This window comes from Centruroides sculpturatus, unplaced genomic scaffold (genome assembly GCF_000671375.1).
Source record: "Centruroides sculpturatus isolate CEXI.00-Female unplaced genomic scaffold, Cexi_2.0 scaffold1422, whole genome shotgun sequence".
In the NCBI taxonomy this organism is placed as follows: Eukaryota; Metazoa; Arthropoda; class Arachnida; order Scorpiones; family Buthidae; genus Centruroides; species Centruroides sculpturatus.
This window is the reverse complement of record NW_019385720.1, coordinates 115,187-134,687: the sequence shown is the minus strand read 5'-3', so window position 1 is coordinate 134,687 and position 19,501 is coordinate 115,187. Positions and strand designations below refer to the sequence as shown.

The 19,501-nt window shown below is 28.9% G+C and overlaps 1 protein-coding gene across 1 annotated transcript in view; it reads left to right on the top strand.

The window, feature by feature from the left end:
- Nucleotides 1–958: 958 nt before the first annotated feature.
- LOC111641523 (protein Skeletor, isoforms B/C-like) overlaps nucleotides 959–19,501 on the top strand; it is a 23,489-nt gene continuing 4,946 nt past the window's right edge. The window contains exons 1-13 of the mRNA XM_023387693.1: nucleotides 959–1,315; nucleotides 7,201–7,341; nucleotides 9,145–9,217; nucleotides 10,561–10,669; nucleotides 12,477–12,648; nucleotides 13,701–13,767; nucleotides 13,853–14,027; nucleotides 14,102–14,207; nucleotides 16,388–16,524; nucleotides 16,613–16,751; nucleotides 16,984–17,094; nucleotides 17,204–17,386; nucleotides 18,507–18,700. Of these exons, the coding sequence (XP_023243461.1) occupies nucleotides 1,261–1,315; nucleotides 7,201–7,341; nucleotides 9,145–9,217; nucleotides 10,561–10,669; nucleotides 12,477–12,648; nucleotides 13,701–13,767; nucleotides 13,853–14,027; nucleotides 14,102–14,207; nucleotides 16,388–16,524; nucleotides 16,613–16,751; nucleotides 16,984–17,094; nucleotides 17,204–17,386; nucleotides 18,507–18,700 (1,662 nt within the window). The 5' untranslated portion in view covers nucleotides 959–1,260. The remainder of the gene's footprint in view (nucleotides 1,316–7,200; nucleotides 7,342–9,144; nucleotides 9,218–10,560; nucleotides 10,670–12,476; nucleotides 12,649–13,700; nucleotides 13,768–13,852; nucleotides 14,028–14,101; nucleotides 14,208–16,387; nucleotides 16,525–16,612; nucleotides 16,752–16,983; nucleotides 17,095–17,203; nucleotides 17,387–18,506; nucleotides 18,701–19,501) is intronic.

Here is a 19,501-nt window from a genome sequence, read left to right as displayed (position 1 = left end):
GATTACGCTTGATATTTTAAACTAGTAGCGTACGGACAGAAAAATTATTTTACATTTTAATCAGTGGCGTAGCGAGAGGGGGCAAGGGGTGTATTATGCATCGGGCGCCACTCGCAGGGTGGCGCCCAAATGGTCTCCGAGACAAACTATATGTTTCTGGAGGGGGAGGGGGCGAATAAAGTGTCGTGCCCCGGGCGCCATTTATGTTCGCTACACCACTGATTTTAATTTTGGCTTACATTCGATTCGTCCCGTGATAAATTACCATTCTTGAAAACGTGAAATTTTGTTTTCGATGTTTGGTGAATAATAATTATCACTCCGAATGCGAATCAAGTTAATGCGGTTACAAGGAATGTCTGTCTTTCGGGAAAGCAAAAATAATTTTTTTTTTTTTATTTATTGACAGTAAAATTTCTGTTTACTTTAAAGACAAAGTTTGATAAATTTAGTAATTTTGAAATACTATATTTGAATATAAATTCGAATTGTACTGTATCGTTAGATTATTAGCAAGAGAATAATTATTTTTTAAATTTTATAATTACGAATAATTATATTAATTCGTCGAAAGAATAATATAAGTTTTTGTTAATAACACGTTACTTTTAATATAAAAACTTTTTTAGCTTTCTTTTCTTTCGGCCGACGAGTGATTTAATTTAATGAGCAATGTACTAAATTCTCTCATTGAATTTATTTATTACGTTGTCGATGAATTTAATGGTTACGTCGGGTCTAAAAGAAAAACGTTTTCGTTTAGTGTAGAAATGAAATAAAACAATGCTTCCATCTGTTGGAAAATATCTGAACCGAAATAAATAAGTTTGTTTACGTTTTCTTATTAATAATATCATTACGTTTTCTTATTAGAAAAATGAATTTTTCGATCGTATTTGTTGGCTATTTAAAGAAAATAAAATAAAGACACAAATAAATGACAACTTTCACACTTTTCGGTAACAACGTGCCGTGATTATTAAAAAAAAAGTTCAATGTCGCATCCACCCTTACTAATTTTTCTCTTTTAAATTAGTGTTATACGTGATTTGCGATTTAAAACCGTTTCCAAACGTTTAATTTGCATAATTTGAAATTCCGGTTTTTGACTTGATGACCGAGGAATTGTATCGAGAACTGGTAATATGGTAAGATCGTTCCGAATTGGGTCAGTAATCGCCGGAGGTGGCTGCCTCCTCAACCTTGCTTGACGACCTAATTTCGACCCACCTGACGGAGTACGTCGTGGCAGTTGGAAATATGCAAGGTGACTATGGACGGCTTCTAATTCTATCGCCTTTGCTTTTCTTTACGGGTAAGTACATTTTCGTAAATTTAAAAACAACTACGGATAACTCTAAAAGACCCGTTATAAACATAAATATTAGATAAAATGTACGTAAACAAAAGACTCGTAAAGTTACGACGGTATTGAAATTCAATTTACTTTAAATTTTATTGTTATCCTATACGCCGAAACTTCCATCCCACGTGGAAAAAGTTTTCCGTAACGTTTTATGACGGATGAATAAATGTATTATAAAGTCAAAATATATTTGGTAAAGTCATAGAACCAGTATGACATTTTATTTATTAATGGCGGATGCAATAAGGTCAAACTATGAACTGTCAATTATATACAAAACTAAGTCATACCTAAGATTAAATTGAATATCCGGTTTTAAAAAAGATTATGACTGATACTATCCATATAGATATAGAAATATTCTTGATTACAATATTCAAACTTAATTTTTCTATATAAATATTGTATGTAAATGAAAATTTGTTTACTGTTTAGAATTTCGTTCTATCGCGTGCTTTAAAGTCGAGATCTCGAGTTTGGTCGCCTTGTACAAATTGTATACACCAGAAAATTTATAACCTAATTACTTTCTTGCATTTTTCTAAGTTTTTACTGTTTTAATAATTATATGAAAAAATATGGTATATAATTTATATCAAAGTTAATAATATATTATAGAACATCACGTTACATCACGTTTGATTCGTCTCAACATTTATTATATTAATGTATTATGCAAAACATTTTGATATACTCTCGATTTGATACTTTATTCGTTATATATTTGTTTTTCTGAAGTAAAATTATATGAATCGATTGTTTTTATTTCCCATTTTCCTCTTCCCACATTCTAATTTTGATACGATATTAGAATTATTTCCGATGATTTATTGTAAAAGTTCTCTAATCGATATTGTTCAATGTGTAAAGAAGACATTTGCAATGTGTTTAGCAAAAGTTGTGTTAATATAAAAACTTCGATATGTACCGTATTTACGCAATCGAACCCATTTCACGTTTTTTAGCGATTTCTTTTTATACTTCTCGTTTTTGATTCCTGTTACTATATAAGAAGTTCCGTTCGTCATGTAGGCTACAGATAGCAAATGCAACGTTACTTTTTGGGCCAGTTCCAATATTCGACCGTAGTTCGTCATTGGTTAGATTTTCATTACGATTTGATTTGATGGGATAGAGCCGCGATGCCCAATCTTTAGTCTATCTCGAGAAAATTAAGAATTTAAATTGTAGGCCAGCCACACGTAGGACGACAACCTTTTTTTTTTGAAAAAATCAGCAACAATAGGTAAAAGAAAACACAATAATATTGCACCACTACTGTTTATTACTACTAGTAATCTACAAATTAAATAAATACAAGACAAACAAAACTTATTAATAACCTTGCGTGTCTTCGGCCAGTTTATTGTATTCTGGTACATAAGGTGTTACAGCAAGTCATACAATCATTCAGATGCTCATTTGTTATTCTGGATCTGAACTTTGATTTTAAAAATTTCATTGTCGAAAAGCCACTTTCACAAAGCTAAGTTGATCCAAAGCAGGAATTTCCTTTACAAGTGGATATTTTCTCTCATCCACAGCTGTCCAAAAATCAGTTTGTGATACTCTTGTTTTTAATTGTAAGATATTGAAAATCAATTATTTCCATTTCTAAAATACTGACATTTTTATTCAACGTACTTGCAATCTGCCATATTTCAAAAATATTAAGAAATAGATTTAAAATGAATGAAACGATTGGATGAATTTTACGAAAATCAGAAAATCTAATTTCAAAATTATTTTTAAGTTCAGCAGGATTTTCGGAATATTTATTCAATTCAATTTCCTTATATTTATGAATATAGTTTTCTAAATTTGAAAAATGGCCGAATTTACAATCTTTAATTTGGGATATCCACAAATTTAATTTTGATTGAAATGCATTTACACTTGCTATTAATTCAAAAAGAGTTCTTTATTTCACCCCGAAGTTCAAGATTGAGTTTATTTATTTTGGTTGTTATATCAGTAAGAAAGGAATCTAACAACAGGCCATGATCATTAAGTTCTTCATAATTTTCGTTTCTGGATTCTATTGATACAAACAGTTTTATCTTGAAAGAAGTTCTACAAATCCTAGGACTTTTCCCTTACTAAGCCATCTAACTTCAGAATGTAACATTAAAGTTCCGTACTCAGCATCAAATTCATCGTTCAGTATTTTGGATAATCTGCTCTGAAGTGGTCTGGCTGCTCGAATAGAATTTACAATTTTTAGAACAACTTTCACGATATGTTCATAATACAACACTTTTGTACTGTACAGTACATAAGGCCTGTTGATGAATGATGCAGTGATAATGAAAAGTTTGGAAACTCAGCATCATTCTTACGTAATGTGATGAAGTCAACACCAGAATCAATTGTGGCAGATGCTCTGTCGGTTGTTACGGACATAAGTTTTTGAAGGAACAGATTAATTTCTTTAATGTAGTTTTTAATAACTTGGTGCATATCCTTTCCACGTGTATTTTCTCGTAGTGGCAAAACTGAGAGAATATCTTTTTTTACAGAGCGATCTTTAAAGACCATCCTTATAAAAATATTTATTTGAGCAATATTGCAGATTCTGTTGATTCATCAAATCATAAACTTAAAAAACGCATTTTTCTACATCTTTTTTTCTTTGTAATTTGATATTTTCAGACATTACTTCTACTCTACGGGTGACCGAATTTCTTGATAATTGAACATCTTCAATAACCTATACGCCCGATATAATTTCCTTCTTGTTTTTAAATGTTTCTGATGCAGCAAGCATCGCTTCTTTATGTTGCCGTCGTCAAAGGATTTTTTGTGCATTACAAGTAGGGTTTCTCCAATGTTATCCCAGCTGTTTTTAACCCGGGAAATTCTTCTCATCCCAGGAAATCCCGCAAATTTCTTAAAAATTATTTTTCTTATTTTGTGTTAAAGTTGAGGAAATTTTGCAAATAGAAAGTATAATTAACTCATAAACTGTCGGAATACATTTGTATTTATTAATTTTAAGCCTGTTTATTACTTTTATAATTTTTTGTTCGTTATGGCATGTCACAGATTGTCAATAATCAATATGTAATCTATTTGTGGCAGGACTATGAAAATTTTTACTTGTCGGAACCTGTAATATCTTGAATAATTGCGCCGATGTTGTCTTTATTTTTAACCATGCCCAATAGCTCCAATAACTGCGTTATGCTAGGTTGTGCAAATTAGACCAGGATACAAACGAGTATAAAATATGCAAGTACGAAATTTTTCTTCATAAACTTGATTATTAAAGCCAAAATACCGTATTATCCGGCTATAAGCTTGATGCCGCTATTAACTACTCGGCTACCAGCGGGCTATTTTCGTTACGTTAAATTAAAACTAATTCCACATTGGAAGAACGATCTATCGAAAGAATATAATGAACTTAACAGAAAAAATTTCAAATTTTCGTGCGTTTTCTTGATTTTCTCCAAACTTATCCTTTAATTGTGTTTTTTAAATTATATAATTTTGTAAATTAAGGACTTATCGTACAGGAACATATATTGTAAATACGTTCCCGTACGATAAGTCCTTCATTTAACAAATTATATGATTTAAGAAATATGTTTTCTGTTATCTTACTCCAGAAAATGTTCTTTTTTATAATTAACTTTTTTGACGACAAAAAAGTTATTTATAAACTGTCCTTTTTTTCCACAATTTAAATATATGAGCTTTAAAACACACTCAGAAATATTCTATCTTTCTTTTTCATTTATAACAGTAGATAAGAATATGTTAATTTTATTATTATTCTTTTATTCTTTGAATCTCTTTAGAACAAGTGTCATTTTTGTCAACAAATGTACCCAAATAAATAAAGCATATAAATGCCTAAAAACGTGTTTATGCTATATTAAGTACACAATAGTGTCCAAACGCTTGCAAAAGTAAAACTAATAAATAAAAATAAAAAATCTAAACACCTTAAAAGCCAGGCAAATAATAAACATGAATATAATTGAAAAGAACCCTATTTGCAAAGTGCTCTAAACTGAGGTATACCTGTATTTTTATTTATAATATGTGATCGGATCTGACATCTGAATTTATCCACGGCCAAAACTTGAACACAGGGTCCCTGGAGTGGGAGTTTGGTGTGTTTACTACCTTGGCCGTCCAGCCGTTCAAAATCATATTTTTGCCAAATGCCGTACTATTGATGTAATCCTAAATATTGTCTTTGAATCATAAATATTATAATTAATAAGGTATTTTGAGAAATAAACATGGATAATTGGTCCATTTAAAGTATTTTTGAGGCTTTTGACCAAATTTCTTTGGAGGCATTATGCAAATATCTCTATAGAACAAATATATTAATATAAGAAATGAGTTGAAGACACGAAAGCAAGGCCTCCAGCCGTGTGGCCAAGTATTCCCATGCATTAATGCAGCACTGCAGTTTTAACAAAAAATGAAAAAGAAACAAAGAAAGAAATTTCTTCAACAATATAGGCTGAAAATATTACAATTTTATTTCAAAATCCTATTTTTATATTGAATGTGAAGTTGATATTTGTCTTCTAAATAAGCCATTCTGTGAAAATAATTTCAAAATGATTCAGTTGTAAGATGAAGAAGCATGAATCTCTTGGAAGATGTCATAGGTTTGATAAATACACTTTTAAAAAGCATGGTGACAGCAACTTTACTTACTAGATATACAGAATACATATAAAATTCATGAAGTAAAGTATAAATATTAATTTAAATTTGATCCTTTCCCTCATAAAAACTAGAAAAGATAGTGAAAATCTAAAACCAGTTGTAGCAGATGCTATCCTGTCTAGGAGTAGCTACAGCATAGTGGTCACTCTTCAGTGACTTGTCTCTAATCTTTGAGTAAGGCAAACTGCTTTCCTTAGTCCAACTTCCAACTGAAGTCTTAGTGTTTCTCCTGTCTCGTATTGAGTTCACTGCTCTTGTGTGGGAGTCTGCAGAACTTTCACCCCACATATTTAATTCAATGAATTGAGTCTTCTAGTTTAACTAGTTTAACTTCTAGTTATCCTCTTAACTTTTCTGTTTATTTGTAATTCAAAACCTCTTATTTATATTTGGTGACTTCCCAATGAATCAATAATCAGGAAACCCACCATCCAATATTTTCATTTAAATGTAAGTTGAACACAAAAGACAAATGTGCAAGTGGATCAATTCACATCTAAAATATAATTCTGTTTATACCAGTGATTCTCAAACTTATTCAATTCACAAACTATTTAAACTGAGTTGCTGCAAAACACCTGTGCTCTGTCCAATCCCTTATCCTGTAAATATAACAAAATGAATGAAACCAATTTCCAGCTCAAATTTATAAGAAAGCAAATGTTTTTGACCATGTTAAATGGGCATCTTCAAGCTAACTGATCTTTGATCTATGATCTTTAACCTTACAACCCTCTCCCCTCTCTCTCTCTTTCTTCTTAACACATGAATGGTAATTCCTTGTTTTAACAGCTGCTAAGGTCAGTTAGCCTGAAGATGCAAGATGGTCAAAACATTTGCTTTCTTATAAATTTATGCTGTAAATTGGTTTCATTTTGCTATGTTTACTAATTATTAAGTACACCCAATTTTGAGAAGTTGATTACAGATTCTATTTCTCTTTTTCTTAAAATATATCAGTATTTTTTATTGAAATACAGTATTCTTTTTAAAATTCTAATTACTAAAAGATTATTGAGAAAACAAGTTTTACAAATGTAGATATATTTTACTCTATAATAAATTCTTTAATATTTGAAAATTTAGTATTGATTTCATTAGATGATAATATATTGAACTTAATTTTATTTTTCATTTAGTATTGATAAAAGGTGAAGAATATCAGGGTCTATATTTAGGAAAATTCCATACGTATTCACATCAGGTGACTGGAGAAGTATATGCTGTAGATCAATATACATTTTTAATCAAGCATTTCTTTTACGATGGATTGGGTCAAGGTGAGTGTAATTAAACAAGTATTTTTCTTCTCTGTTAATAACATTAACATTAACAGAGAAGAAAAATACTTGTTTAATTAATATCATTTCACAAATATTTAGACAAACAACATTCTTTAGAACTTATTGAAAATTATTAGTAACAGCTGAACTATCATAGACAAATGAAACTTTCTCTCTTTTTTTTAATTCCATTAGAAACAACGTAATTTCAAAACTGTTTTGTGAATACATTTTTACATGATAAATTATTTATAATAAAATACCTTTGATATCAACAGTTTCTATTTATCTTGAGAAAATGTCAAATTTGAAGAAATGGATAGCTCAATCATTTGTCTGTGATGATTTTAGTAATTAATCATTATGATGGCCATCTGTGTACTACTTTGTTTTTCAACTATGATATGGGTTTGGCTCTGTTTCACAAAGAAATTGCAATTTCAATTCAGCCTCAGATTTCAACCACTTTGTATTAGTACAGAAAATATAAAACACATTCAAATCAGTATAAAAAATATAACAGGTGCTCCAAAACATTCATCTATGAAAATTCTGTAGTTTTTAAATTACACAAACTTTACCTCAATTACTTTTAGCTAAATGTTAAATTAAATTTATGTTTATGTTTAACTAAAATTAATAAAATATATGAAGTTGTTATGCTATTTTTGAACTAAAGAATCTTTATATGTATATAAAAAGCAAAATGAGTGAAATTAAGGAAAAATTAACTAAGAATATTATTACTATAAGAGCCAGCTCCATTTACAGAATAATTCTTCACAAAGCTGATTTACTTAGATTCTTTCAAATGTTTTTATAAATATAAAAAATTGCATTCAAATTATTTTAATTCTAATGTAATAAAAAAAGTCAGTTTAAATGCCAGAACATTTGAAGTTTGAAACATTCAGTAAACCATTCAGTTTGAATGTTTAGAACCTGAAGCAGGCTCATAAACTAGGCTGTAAATTTAATAAATATAAAAATCTTATGAATATACAAAGAAAAACTTTGCTTGCTTCTGTTTCTTATCCATCATTTTAGATTTTAATATGTTCAATGCAAAAATTTTTCCATATATATTCAAAAAATAGAATTGAAATAAATATTATGAGAAAAAAAATGCAATTTTAGAAAGTGGGTTTAATAAATAATCATTTTCATGGGGAAGATATTTAAGAATAAATATGGAAAATATTTATCGGTCTTAAATTTTGATTATAATTGATTGAAAATAATTTAATGAAGCGGATGTAAACAAAGGGAGAAGAACTTTGATATTATTAGAGGAAAGCTTAAAGGAAGAAAACATGCTAGAGTGGGAGAGGACCTTATACTACATGAAATTAGTGGGAAAGAGAAACCGATACAGAGATGCTATGGATTTTAGAAAATGTCTACACAACTACATAGTTAATGTTAAAGATGCAGAAATCCTTTCTAATGCATGGAAATGGCATCAAAAGCACATAAATGGACAGATTTTATGACGAGTTGTATAATGGAGCATAGGACCAAATCATAACATTTAATTTTTGAATCTAAGATGTTTGTTTTTACGATTTTTGAACTAATGGAATTTTATGTAAGTGTTTGAATCCTTTGAACATTTGCTGCCTAGCAGCAAGTGTTCATAAGATGAGATGACTAGCTCAAAGTACTAATGCAATTTTATAGTATTAAAGTTTACTGTACTCATAGAAAATAGTGTGAAATTGTTTATTAATTTAATAAAAACTCTTTTTACAAATAAATTATTATTTTTTATTTTAATAGAAATTTCAAATATTTTTACAGATACATTCTTCTGGGCTGGGTCTACAGTCAGGCCAAGTAACATTGGTTTTATTGTTCCAGATGAAGAAGGAAGGTAATTTGAAATTTTAAAACATTTGTGTTATAAAGTATTATATATAATAAACTCCTATGCATCTAAATAAAATAATTTTAAAAATTCAATAAAATTAAATAACTACATATTTAAAATTGTATTACTTAATCTCCATTACACATAAGTTTACTATATGAAGAAGCAAATACAGAACTTCTACTGCAAAACTTCCACAGAAATGGAAATTGCAAATACAGTATAAGAAAGAGATATACTTGTTCATTAAGAAATAAATTTATGAGATTGGAAAAAACATGATTAGAAAATAAAAAACACTTTTTCGTATGAAAAAACGCAAATTATTTTGAGAGTTGACATACTTGTATTATATAACAACCCCAGGTAGTATGAAGAGTTATTCATTTTCATATTCACCAATCTAGAGTTTTTGAACTCAAAGGTTGTTTACTTGTTATGTGACTTAAGTTGAGAGTTGTTAAGTTGTTGCTATCTAACAGGATCAGTGATTAGTTTTGATAAATCACATGTTATAATAGATAAAATGGCACAAGAAGTCAAAAGCATTTAGTTTACTTGAAAAAGAAGTTTTGTTGGAACTAACTCAGAAATACAGCAATATTATAGAAAATAAAAATCCAAATGCTGTCTCGGTTAAAGAAAAACAAGACACCTGAAAATTACCAATGAGCATTTCTAATTAATAATCACATTTATTTTTAACATAGAGGCAATCTACAATTTACTAGAGTAGATTTGCAGACTCATTATATTATACATTTGTGTTTTGATCTCAATCTAATTCAAATATATAATAATAATATAAAATATAATTGTCCCATTGTTTTATTAATCTTTCTGCAAATAAGTGAATTTTGGTTTTGAAAATATGAAAAATATATGTGAATACAGAGCTTCTACACAGAAAAAATCATAGAGAAAGAATTTTAAATAAAGATAAGACATATATAATCATAAAATTAATTAAATAAGATAATCGGCTTATTTCCCTAAGTAAAACAAAAATAAACAAATTAAATATGTCATTTCATTTTAGAAACTGTTTCTTCTATCATTCATTGCCTCATCCAACAAAGAGATTTAGATGATTGTGTATATATCTCTCTCTCACTTATTTTCTAAAATGGAAATTTAAACTTTAAATTAAATTAAATTTTCAGCTCCATTCACAAATATAAATTAGTAATATGAGTATTTAGCATAATTTCCATTTACTAATAGAAAAACTGCATTTTTAAAATATAGATAAAGTAAAAACAGAAACCTTTGAGACTATAATCACTCACTTTACATTGATTATAATTATAAAATGTTAAAATGATTTAATATAATATATTTTCTAGGACAAATAAACTTCAACGTTATGTTAATAGGGACTTGACAATAGTGTTACCAGATAATAAAAAAATTACAAGTATTAGATGGCTAGCAGTCTGGGATTTAAGAGAACATGTAAGTTTCTATTACTTTTTAACAAAAGTAAAAGTTATTTTATGTGAGTTTAATATTTATTAATATTTGAAATAATTTTTGTTATACAAATATGTTAAAGTTTAATAAACAAACATAAATATATTTGCTTAACAAACATTATTTCATTAAATCAAATAGTTATTAGAAGAACTTGATATAGTTTTGACACATATAACAATTTTTATTCCTTACTTTAATTATGATGGGAAAAATGAAAGTGCTGCTTTTTTCTCAGAAAATAATAATAAACTATTTTATTTGATCTCACTTCGATAAAATCCCATATGTGTTTAGATAGAAAGATCTATTATCAGATAATACACAAAAAACTGGCATAAAAATTTGTCAATGCATATAATTGAATGTCTGTAACTCATGTAAAAGTTGATATAAATTGGGTTGCAATAAATCTTTCTTACTTTTGATGTTGATGATTTTTGATATTTAAGTAATAATTTTAAATTATCATTTATCAATGTCATTCTGTTTTAGTCCTTTCATTAAAGCATATTGTATCATTTGTAAGTTCGCTGACCTGGTGGAGATTGGAAACTTTTTATCCCACTCCTGACACCAAAGTGGGGGCCGAGGGGGGAGAGAAAATAAAAAAAATCGATAAACGATAATATGCGATATGTATTGTCATCGTCTCCCTTGCCGTTTGGATTGCCGAGCGGTAACAATCAACGACATGTGGAAGCAGTTGAGTCAGAGATAGATGCTTCATTTACAAACAACACAACCGTTTATTAAACACGAAAGAAGCTTACAAGATTTCCGCGATCTTGGAAGTTCTGCGGCGGCTGCGGCCTCTGGGTCTTCCTCTCCTGTGGTTCCCCGATAGTCCCATTTTGAAGGAGTGTCCCTTGTTCGAGAATGAACAATCCCATCACGTCTTGATGACTCCGGGACGATGCGGTCGACTTCCATTGATGGAACGATGTCGATCCGAGGTCGGGAGATGGAGACAAAGATGGGTGCGCGACACACACACAACAACAGGTTCGTCACTTGGAACTTTCGGGAGAAGAAGCCGTCGCGTCCTCGAATTTCCGGGGTTTTATCTGTTTTCTCTCAGATTCCCCTTTCCGATTGGTCTCCCGTCGTCACCTGATGACAATTCGAAACCTTTTGGGGGCGCGGGAGAGGTCAAAATCGAAGTTTAATTCGATCTCCAACCGGAAATGATCAACGGACTTACATTCTTTTATTGTTTAGAAGTCTTCTATTGTCTAGCGTCGCGTTTTCATATAATAAAAATCTATCTCTAACTACTAAATATTTTTTCTCTAAAATAATTATTTTTCGCGAATTTTAGTGAGGGTTCGGACCTGTCCAGAGCCTCACACATTTTAATTAAAGGAAGGGACAAACTTTAATCATAATATGAAATTATAGTAAAACTCATAATAAGAAAATTTTAAATATTGAAGACTGACTAAAGGTTTTAAAAAAAGTCAAAAATCTATCTTTAATTATGAGGATAACATTTAATAAATAAAAGTTTTGAGTAAGTAATTATATCTTAAGATATTATTAAACCTTTCATTTATAATTTCAATTAAATCATAAATAATAATTTTTTCTTTTGGCTAACTTTTGGATATTCGCCTTTTAGAATAACTGACTGTTTTCTCTCTAAAAATAACATCATAATATAAGAAGATGTAGGCCTACATATTTTATAATTTAACAATTTCTTTTATTTTCTAAAATTATCTTTTTTTTTATGAAATTAATTTAATTTAAAGCAATAAAAAATTAAAGAAAAAACTCTTTTTTGCAGTCTAATTTTGCAGATATATACATTCCTGAAGGTTTCGAACCGCCATCACCACAACGTCTGTCAGAATTTTCTCGTTTGGGACACAATGTTTCTTCTGATCCTGTTATGATTATTGATTCTAAAACAATTTTTATTCCTTACTTTAATTATGATGGGAAGAATGAAAGTAAGCTTTCTCCAAAATAAATAAGATATAATTAATATTAGAAATTTGATTGTTTTATTTTAAATGCTCAGATTTTGCTTTATGTATGTGATTATATGGATGATTATATCTTTATTCTCATTATTAGTTTTTATAGTGATTACTAAAATATCATGAAAAATATTATATATTTCTACATATATACATTCAAACCCTGTTAATACAAAGTCAAAGGAACTTAAAAATTGGTATTTTGTATTAAGGAAATTTGTATTAACTGAACTTGTTACCATTGAAATGCCTATCCTCTTTTGTAAGTGAGACTGCAAATCTATTTTGCATTAATGCAGACTTTGCATAAACATTAATCATCACACATGTGTGTGATGATTAATGTTTAATCATCACACACATGTGTGTGATGATGATAAACATTAATCATCACACACATGTGTAATACACACATGTGTGATGATTAATGTTTATCATCACACACATGTGTGATGATAAACAATAATTATCACACATGTGTGTATTACACACATGCAGATGCACATATACAGAATGTTTCCTAATAGATAATAAAGCTGAAGAGAGATTATTTGTTGAATAGATTTAAGATTTAAACTTTAAGAAGGTACTAAAAATGAAAATAAACTATACAGCATATTATGAATTTAGTATTTAAAATAAGTATTAAAATAATTTTAAACACTACTTTATATNTTGATATGCAAAATTGTCCAGAAACATTTATTGTCTCACATTTCCCAGATCCAAACACATATGCCTAGAGCTTATTACTTGTACCCACAAGTTGAGCAGAAAAAGTCTAGTGCTCAAATACAGTAGCTAGTCGCAATCAATTGCAATTGCAGCAGTGATAAGTTCTCGCACATACTGCTCTATTGTGTAGTCATTACTTTTGTTCCAATTCTGCATTGAGCTGTTAAAAAGTTGGCAGTATTATGCAAATAACGACTTGTGTGATAAATTGCCTAAACAAATATTTCAAGTTTAATTTTAACAACTGGTTTGCTGAAATAAAAATATTTTAGGATGTGGTGCAAACTGAATGAATTTTTGGGTTGGAGGAGGACCACAACCAAATAGTTTTGGTAGGAAAATTCCAAATGAAAAAGGATAGTAAGTAATTTGATATAACAACTTGTATGTTGTATAATATCAATATATTTTATTTTAATTCTAATAAAACATTTTACAATTTTAGTTTAAATCCTTTGGGAAGTTATAAAAATGAAAATATCACATTGGAACTACCAGGAAATTTAACTGTTTCTCAAATTTCGTGGTTAAGTGTATGGGATGAAGAGAAAGGTGAAAACTTAGGCTCTATTATAATTCCAGACGAATTAAATATTCCACCATCTCTGATAACTGAGATAGTAAGCATAATAAATGTTAACTATTAAGATGATATTTAAAAATTATCATCATAAATTTCTATACCTATTTGCAGAAGTTTGAAAGTCAGCTACCAAACTGTGAGCAATTACACAGAAATTTACAATTAAACTGGGATGTCTTTGGTCCTCAAATTACTTTTGAACTCTCTGGACAAATAGGTAATTTTAATTTTGGAGTAAAGTATTTTAGTATTTACTGTTCATTAAGACATATTATTATAGAATGAAGTGGAAAATAAAGATATATTTTATTAATATTTTTTAACATATAAAGCATGTAATTGTTGACAGATTCTACAGAGAAGTATTTTATAAAGCAAAAGTAAACTATTCATTTGTGAGTTATTTCAAGTTCATAAAAATAAAGTTATTTCTTTCCTGAATTTATAATTGCCAATTTCTTTCTAATAAATCTATTTTCATAAAAGCATTGGTTATTGAAAAAGTCATTATCATAAAAATTTAATGCAGTTTCTGTTAGAACAATGATGAGGCAGTCCTTTAACTTAGAATTAAAGTTTATTCTAATCTAAGACTATACATGAACTTGTTCACTCATCCATAACTTTGCATGCAACTGAACAACAAGTCTCTTCTTGTTTTGAGCAGTCTTTTGTGGTGTTGCCAGTTCATACACAGTTTGCGATATCGACACTTGCTTTAGTTTAGTATTCCCTAACAGTTTCACATTTCTGTTGATGACTTTTAATAAATAATGATTTTTCTTTCTGAAGATAGAAAAAACTATTCTCTTAACCTTTTGATTATTCCCATATTTCCTGCATAGTACTACTATTACTTATCTCCCAAAATCAAATCAATATCTAAAGGAAAATGGTATGAAATTGTATTAAACACTATAACAATAAAATTAGTGACATAGTTGTTAGCAAGAAATGTATAGTGACATGCATTTATATAATGTTGGAATTCATTTTGTGCTTTCGTCAAACCAGTTTTGATGCCACTAAAGATAGACTGGAAAACCCGAAAATACTATGTTTTTATTGAAATTTTTTGTTTTGATCCTCCCAAAAAACAGCAGAAAGACACGTGTTAAGGACATTGGAGAAACAAATTTAAATGAATTTAAAAATATTTCAGACAAGAGCCAAAATTATACATCTCAAGAAGATCACGTTGAGTAAGAATACATGTTTTTCAAATGAAACAAGAATTTCATTTGGATTCAAATAGAACTTAATTGCAAAATGTGATAATTTTTGATTTTAGTTTATAGCTCTAAATTTGTGCTTTACTGAGTGCTCTGTTTATTATTTATTATTAAATACTATATGTATTTCATATTATATATGATGTAATCATTTGTGGTATTCAAATAATTTAATAACTGGTTTATTGCACTAGTGCCCATTTTAAGTATAAAAAGCAATATTTATTTGTAATTTTATGTACAAAGCCCTATGGATTTTTTCACACAATGCACTCTGCAAATTGAAAAAACATACCAAATAATAACAACAGTAGTGAAAATAAACTACAACACACAATGTAATGTCTTAAAACTGATATTGAAGATAGCTACATCTTGATGTGAATATCTGGATGAGAATAAATCAACATTATCCAAAAATTTGTTAAAAGTATTTTCTAACAAAACAAAAAAGGTTACAAAAATATTGCATAAAACACTTTAAATATCTCTGACAAAAAGCAACAATAAAATTATGATTTCATATTTCCATATTGCCTCTTGATTAGCATCTTTTGTGGTTTGTTTCACTTTTTATCTGAGGGTCATCAGCTTTGTGATTAATCCTTATCCCTTATCCAGGACTAATATTGATATGCAAAATTGTCCAGAAACATTTATTGTCTCACATTTCCCAGATCCAAACACATATGCCTAGAGCTTATTACTTGTACCCACAAGTTGAGCAGAAAAAGTCTAGTGCTCAAATACAGTAGCTAGTCGCAATCAATTGCAATTGCAGCAGTGATAAGTTCTCGCACATACTGCTCTATTGTGTAGTCATTACTTTTGTTCCAATTCTGCATTGAGCTGTTAAAAAGTTGGCAGTATTATGCAAATAACGACTTGTGTGATAAATTGCCTAAACAAATATTTCAAGTTTAATTTTAACAACTGGTTTGCTGAAATAAAAATATTTTAGGATGTGGTGCAAACTGAATGAATCTTACCACTGGAAGTAATTCATAAAGAAGTCTTATTCATTATTATATTAAAATTTTTAAATACAAATCATAGTAAATATTTGATTTGATGTTGTTGATAATCTAATGAGAAAATATTTGTTACAATATAATAGTTTTATTAATCAATAGTTATTTTCCTTAATGTAACATTTTTCATTTAGATGATGATGACTATATGTCTGTTGGGATCAGTGGTTCTAAAAATTCATCTCAGATGATAGATGCAGATGTAGTTATTGCCTACGTTGATGGATTTTTACCATTAACTATTGATTATAACATTACCGGAAAATATCCTGTAAGGAAAATGTTTTATAAATATTCAATAAATACATTTTCAGAACATTTAAAAAATTTAAATTATAATATATTTATCTTTTCTAAAGTGCACAAACGTTCTTGGACTTAACAAAGGTGTCTGTTCTGATTTAAAATTGGGTGCAGTAGATAATTTCCAAGTGCATTCTCATTATAAAGAAAATGGAATTACATCCATAACATTTCGCCGTAATCTGATAAACACCGGTAAGTATTAATTAATAGAATAAAATATACAGTATTTGAAATATTACTTTTTTATTTTTATTGTTAGTGTTTTATTTAATTTTATTTATAATTATAGATTAACTTATTAGTTGCTAATTCATTTATTATAATTGTAGCTGTAAAATGTTATAATTATGCATGAAAACATTTTAATAACAATAATTTATATTATAATAGTAGTAACTTACTTATCAAATATATATTTTATTAGGTGATGATGGAGATAAAATTTATAATTCGGATGGTGATACATATTTAGTTTGGGCTATTGGAAAATTAAATCATTTTAAAGAACCTGGATTCCATCATATTTATCCAAAAGGTAATATGAATTTTATAATCAATATTTATTCAATAATTTTCAGCATGTAAATTTAAATATTTCAAAGAATAGAATACTAAAATTTAATAAAATTTTATAATTTTAATAGGTACAATTAAATATCAGTTAGGAAGAAAGAAGCATGCAAAAAATTGTTTTGCTTTTACAAAATCACCAACAGAAGAAAAGAAAATTAGTTGGAAAATAATGCAGTTACGTGACCAAAAAACTGACACTTTCATTATGAGAGTTGGTCCTCCCGGTGATTGGAAAGGTTATTTAGGAATAGCGGGTGTGTATTATTAATTTATTGAAAATATTAATTAATAGGAACATTAATAGTACTGTAATAATGAAATTGTTTCTATTTGCTGTTATCTGTTCTTGCTTTTTTCTCCCTGTATTAGATTAGTTCATCTAATTCAATCATTTGATACTAAGATTAATCCAACTTCATCAGAAAGCAAATGCATGCCTAAAATACTTTATTTTCCTTAATTTCCTGCCTGTAATCTGTAAACTGTATTAAGAAATTTTCAGACTTTGGTAGTGTTGATTATAGACCTTTGAATATAATTTGTGATAACTTTTCCACTCTGTAAAAGCATTTTACTTTTTATCTGAAAAAGTCTTGTATGATAAAACATGACTGAATATCTTGCTGTTGTTTATGTCTGACAGACACAAAAACCAAATGTCAAGAATCCATTCACTTCTACTTGTGAATGGTATATATTATTGATCTATTTGTCTGCTTTTCAATAAACATCACCAAATCAATCTTTGTTTGAAATATGTTTTAAATTTATCTTAAATAACAGTGAATAGTATCTGAATTCTGATGCCTGAAATTTGGGTAGTGAGAAAAGAAACAGCAGGTCAAACAATCTGTGAAAAATTTTAAGGATTTGATCTGGACTGAAACCAAAACCTCTAGACCAGGAGTTTGAGGCATGTACCTATTAAAAATGATATAAGCAAGTGTAAGAAAAAGTGCAGATTCCTCTAAAAGCTGAAACTTTTCTAATAAGCCACTTTTCTATTGTGGCTTAATAAAAAAAACTCCATCTGTACGTAAATATTTTCTAACAAGATCATATTCAGTAGTATTTTGTAAATCATTAAATTATTCCACTGTATTTATATCTTGTCATAATTGAGTTTCCACTATATCTTAAAAAACATGTGCTTTTTAAGACATAAATACAGTGGAAACTTAATTATCTAAACTTGATGGGACAAGTGGTGTTTTGGATAAAGGAAATTTTGTATAATCCAGAAATTGATTTGTTTTTGTGTTTTTGATACATAAACAAAGTGCATTTAAAGTTTCATCAGTTACAAATACAATAGTTGCATTATGAGATTTAAAGGTAAATTAATGAACTCAAAATCTAATGTTAATTTTGCAGGTAAACCAACTCCAGGAGTAGTTTGGTATGTAAATGGTCTTTTAGCTCCTGAAATTTATGTCAAGCGTGGCAAAAAATACACATTTAAAGTTGAAGGAGGAAATAATCCATACAATGCAAGATACTATCATCCATTATATATCACAAATGATCCTCATGGTGGATACGGAAGATATACAGAAGAACAAAGACAGGTATTTATCATTTTAATATATATGTTACTGTGAATGACCGAAATCTGGCAAATGTCAACATTCTCCAATGAATGTCAACATTCACACAGTCGTTTCGTGTATGTCCGAAATATTTGCTAAATATCGTTATTTCTCACTTACACCGGCAAATGTCGACATTCAGAATGCGCTGATGGTGAATGTTGAATAAAAATAATTTTATTACATTAAGACAAAAATGCAACTTTTTAATATGTCAAAATAGGAGAAAGCTTAAGTACATGTAAATAAACTGTTGAACCTAAAACGAACAGTACTGTACATTCTATATCACTAAAGAAAGTAATACAATAATAAACTTACACATAATAATGTGATTAACATTATACAATCTTATTTATTGCAACAACTTAAACTGTTATGGCATTTTGAATTGCACAAGAGTCCCTTTGCTTTTACAACTGCATTTATTCGTGAAACACTTTTTTTTGCAATGACAGCGTGTATAGCCTTGCCCTCCACTTTTCGAATTAGGTGCAGCTGCTTCTCTCAGCGATATTTCTTGAGAAGAAATCTTACCTATGGAAAATTTTCTTTACAAATTACGAACCGATTACGGGTATAAAGCTGCTTGAGGGTATTATTTTTGTTTGCTAATTTATAAAAGTCGGAGTCTTCTATTCTAACAACAACTGCCAACACATTTCGGGCATCTGTACGGCCACAGTCAACATCAGGGACTTGTATTCGTACGGTATCACCAATTTGAGCAGAAGGAAACGGCGAAGAATTTGGCGACAGACTGTCGCCTCTCCGTTGACA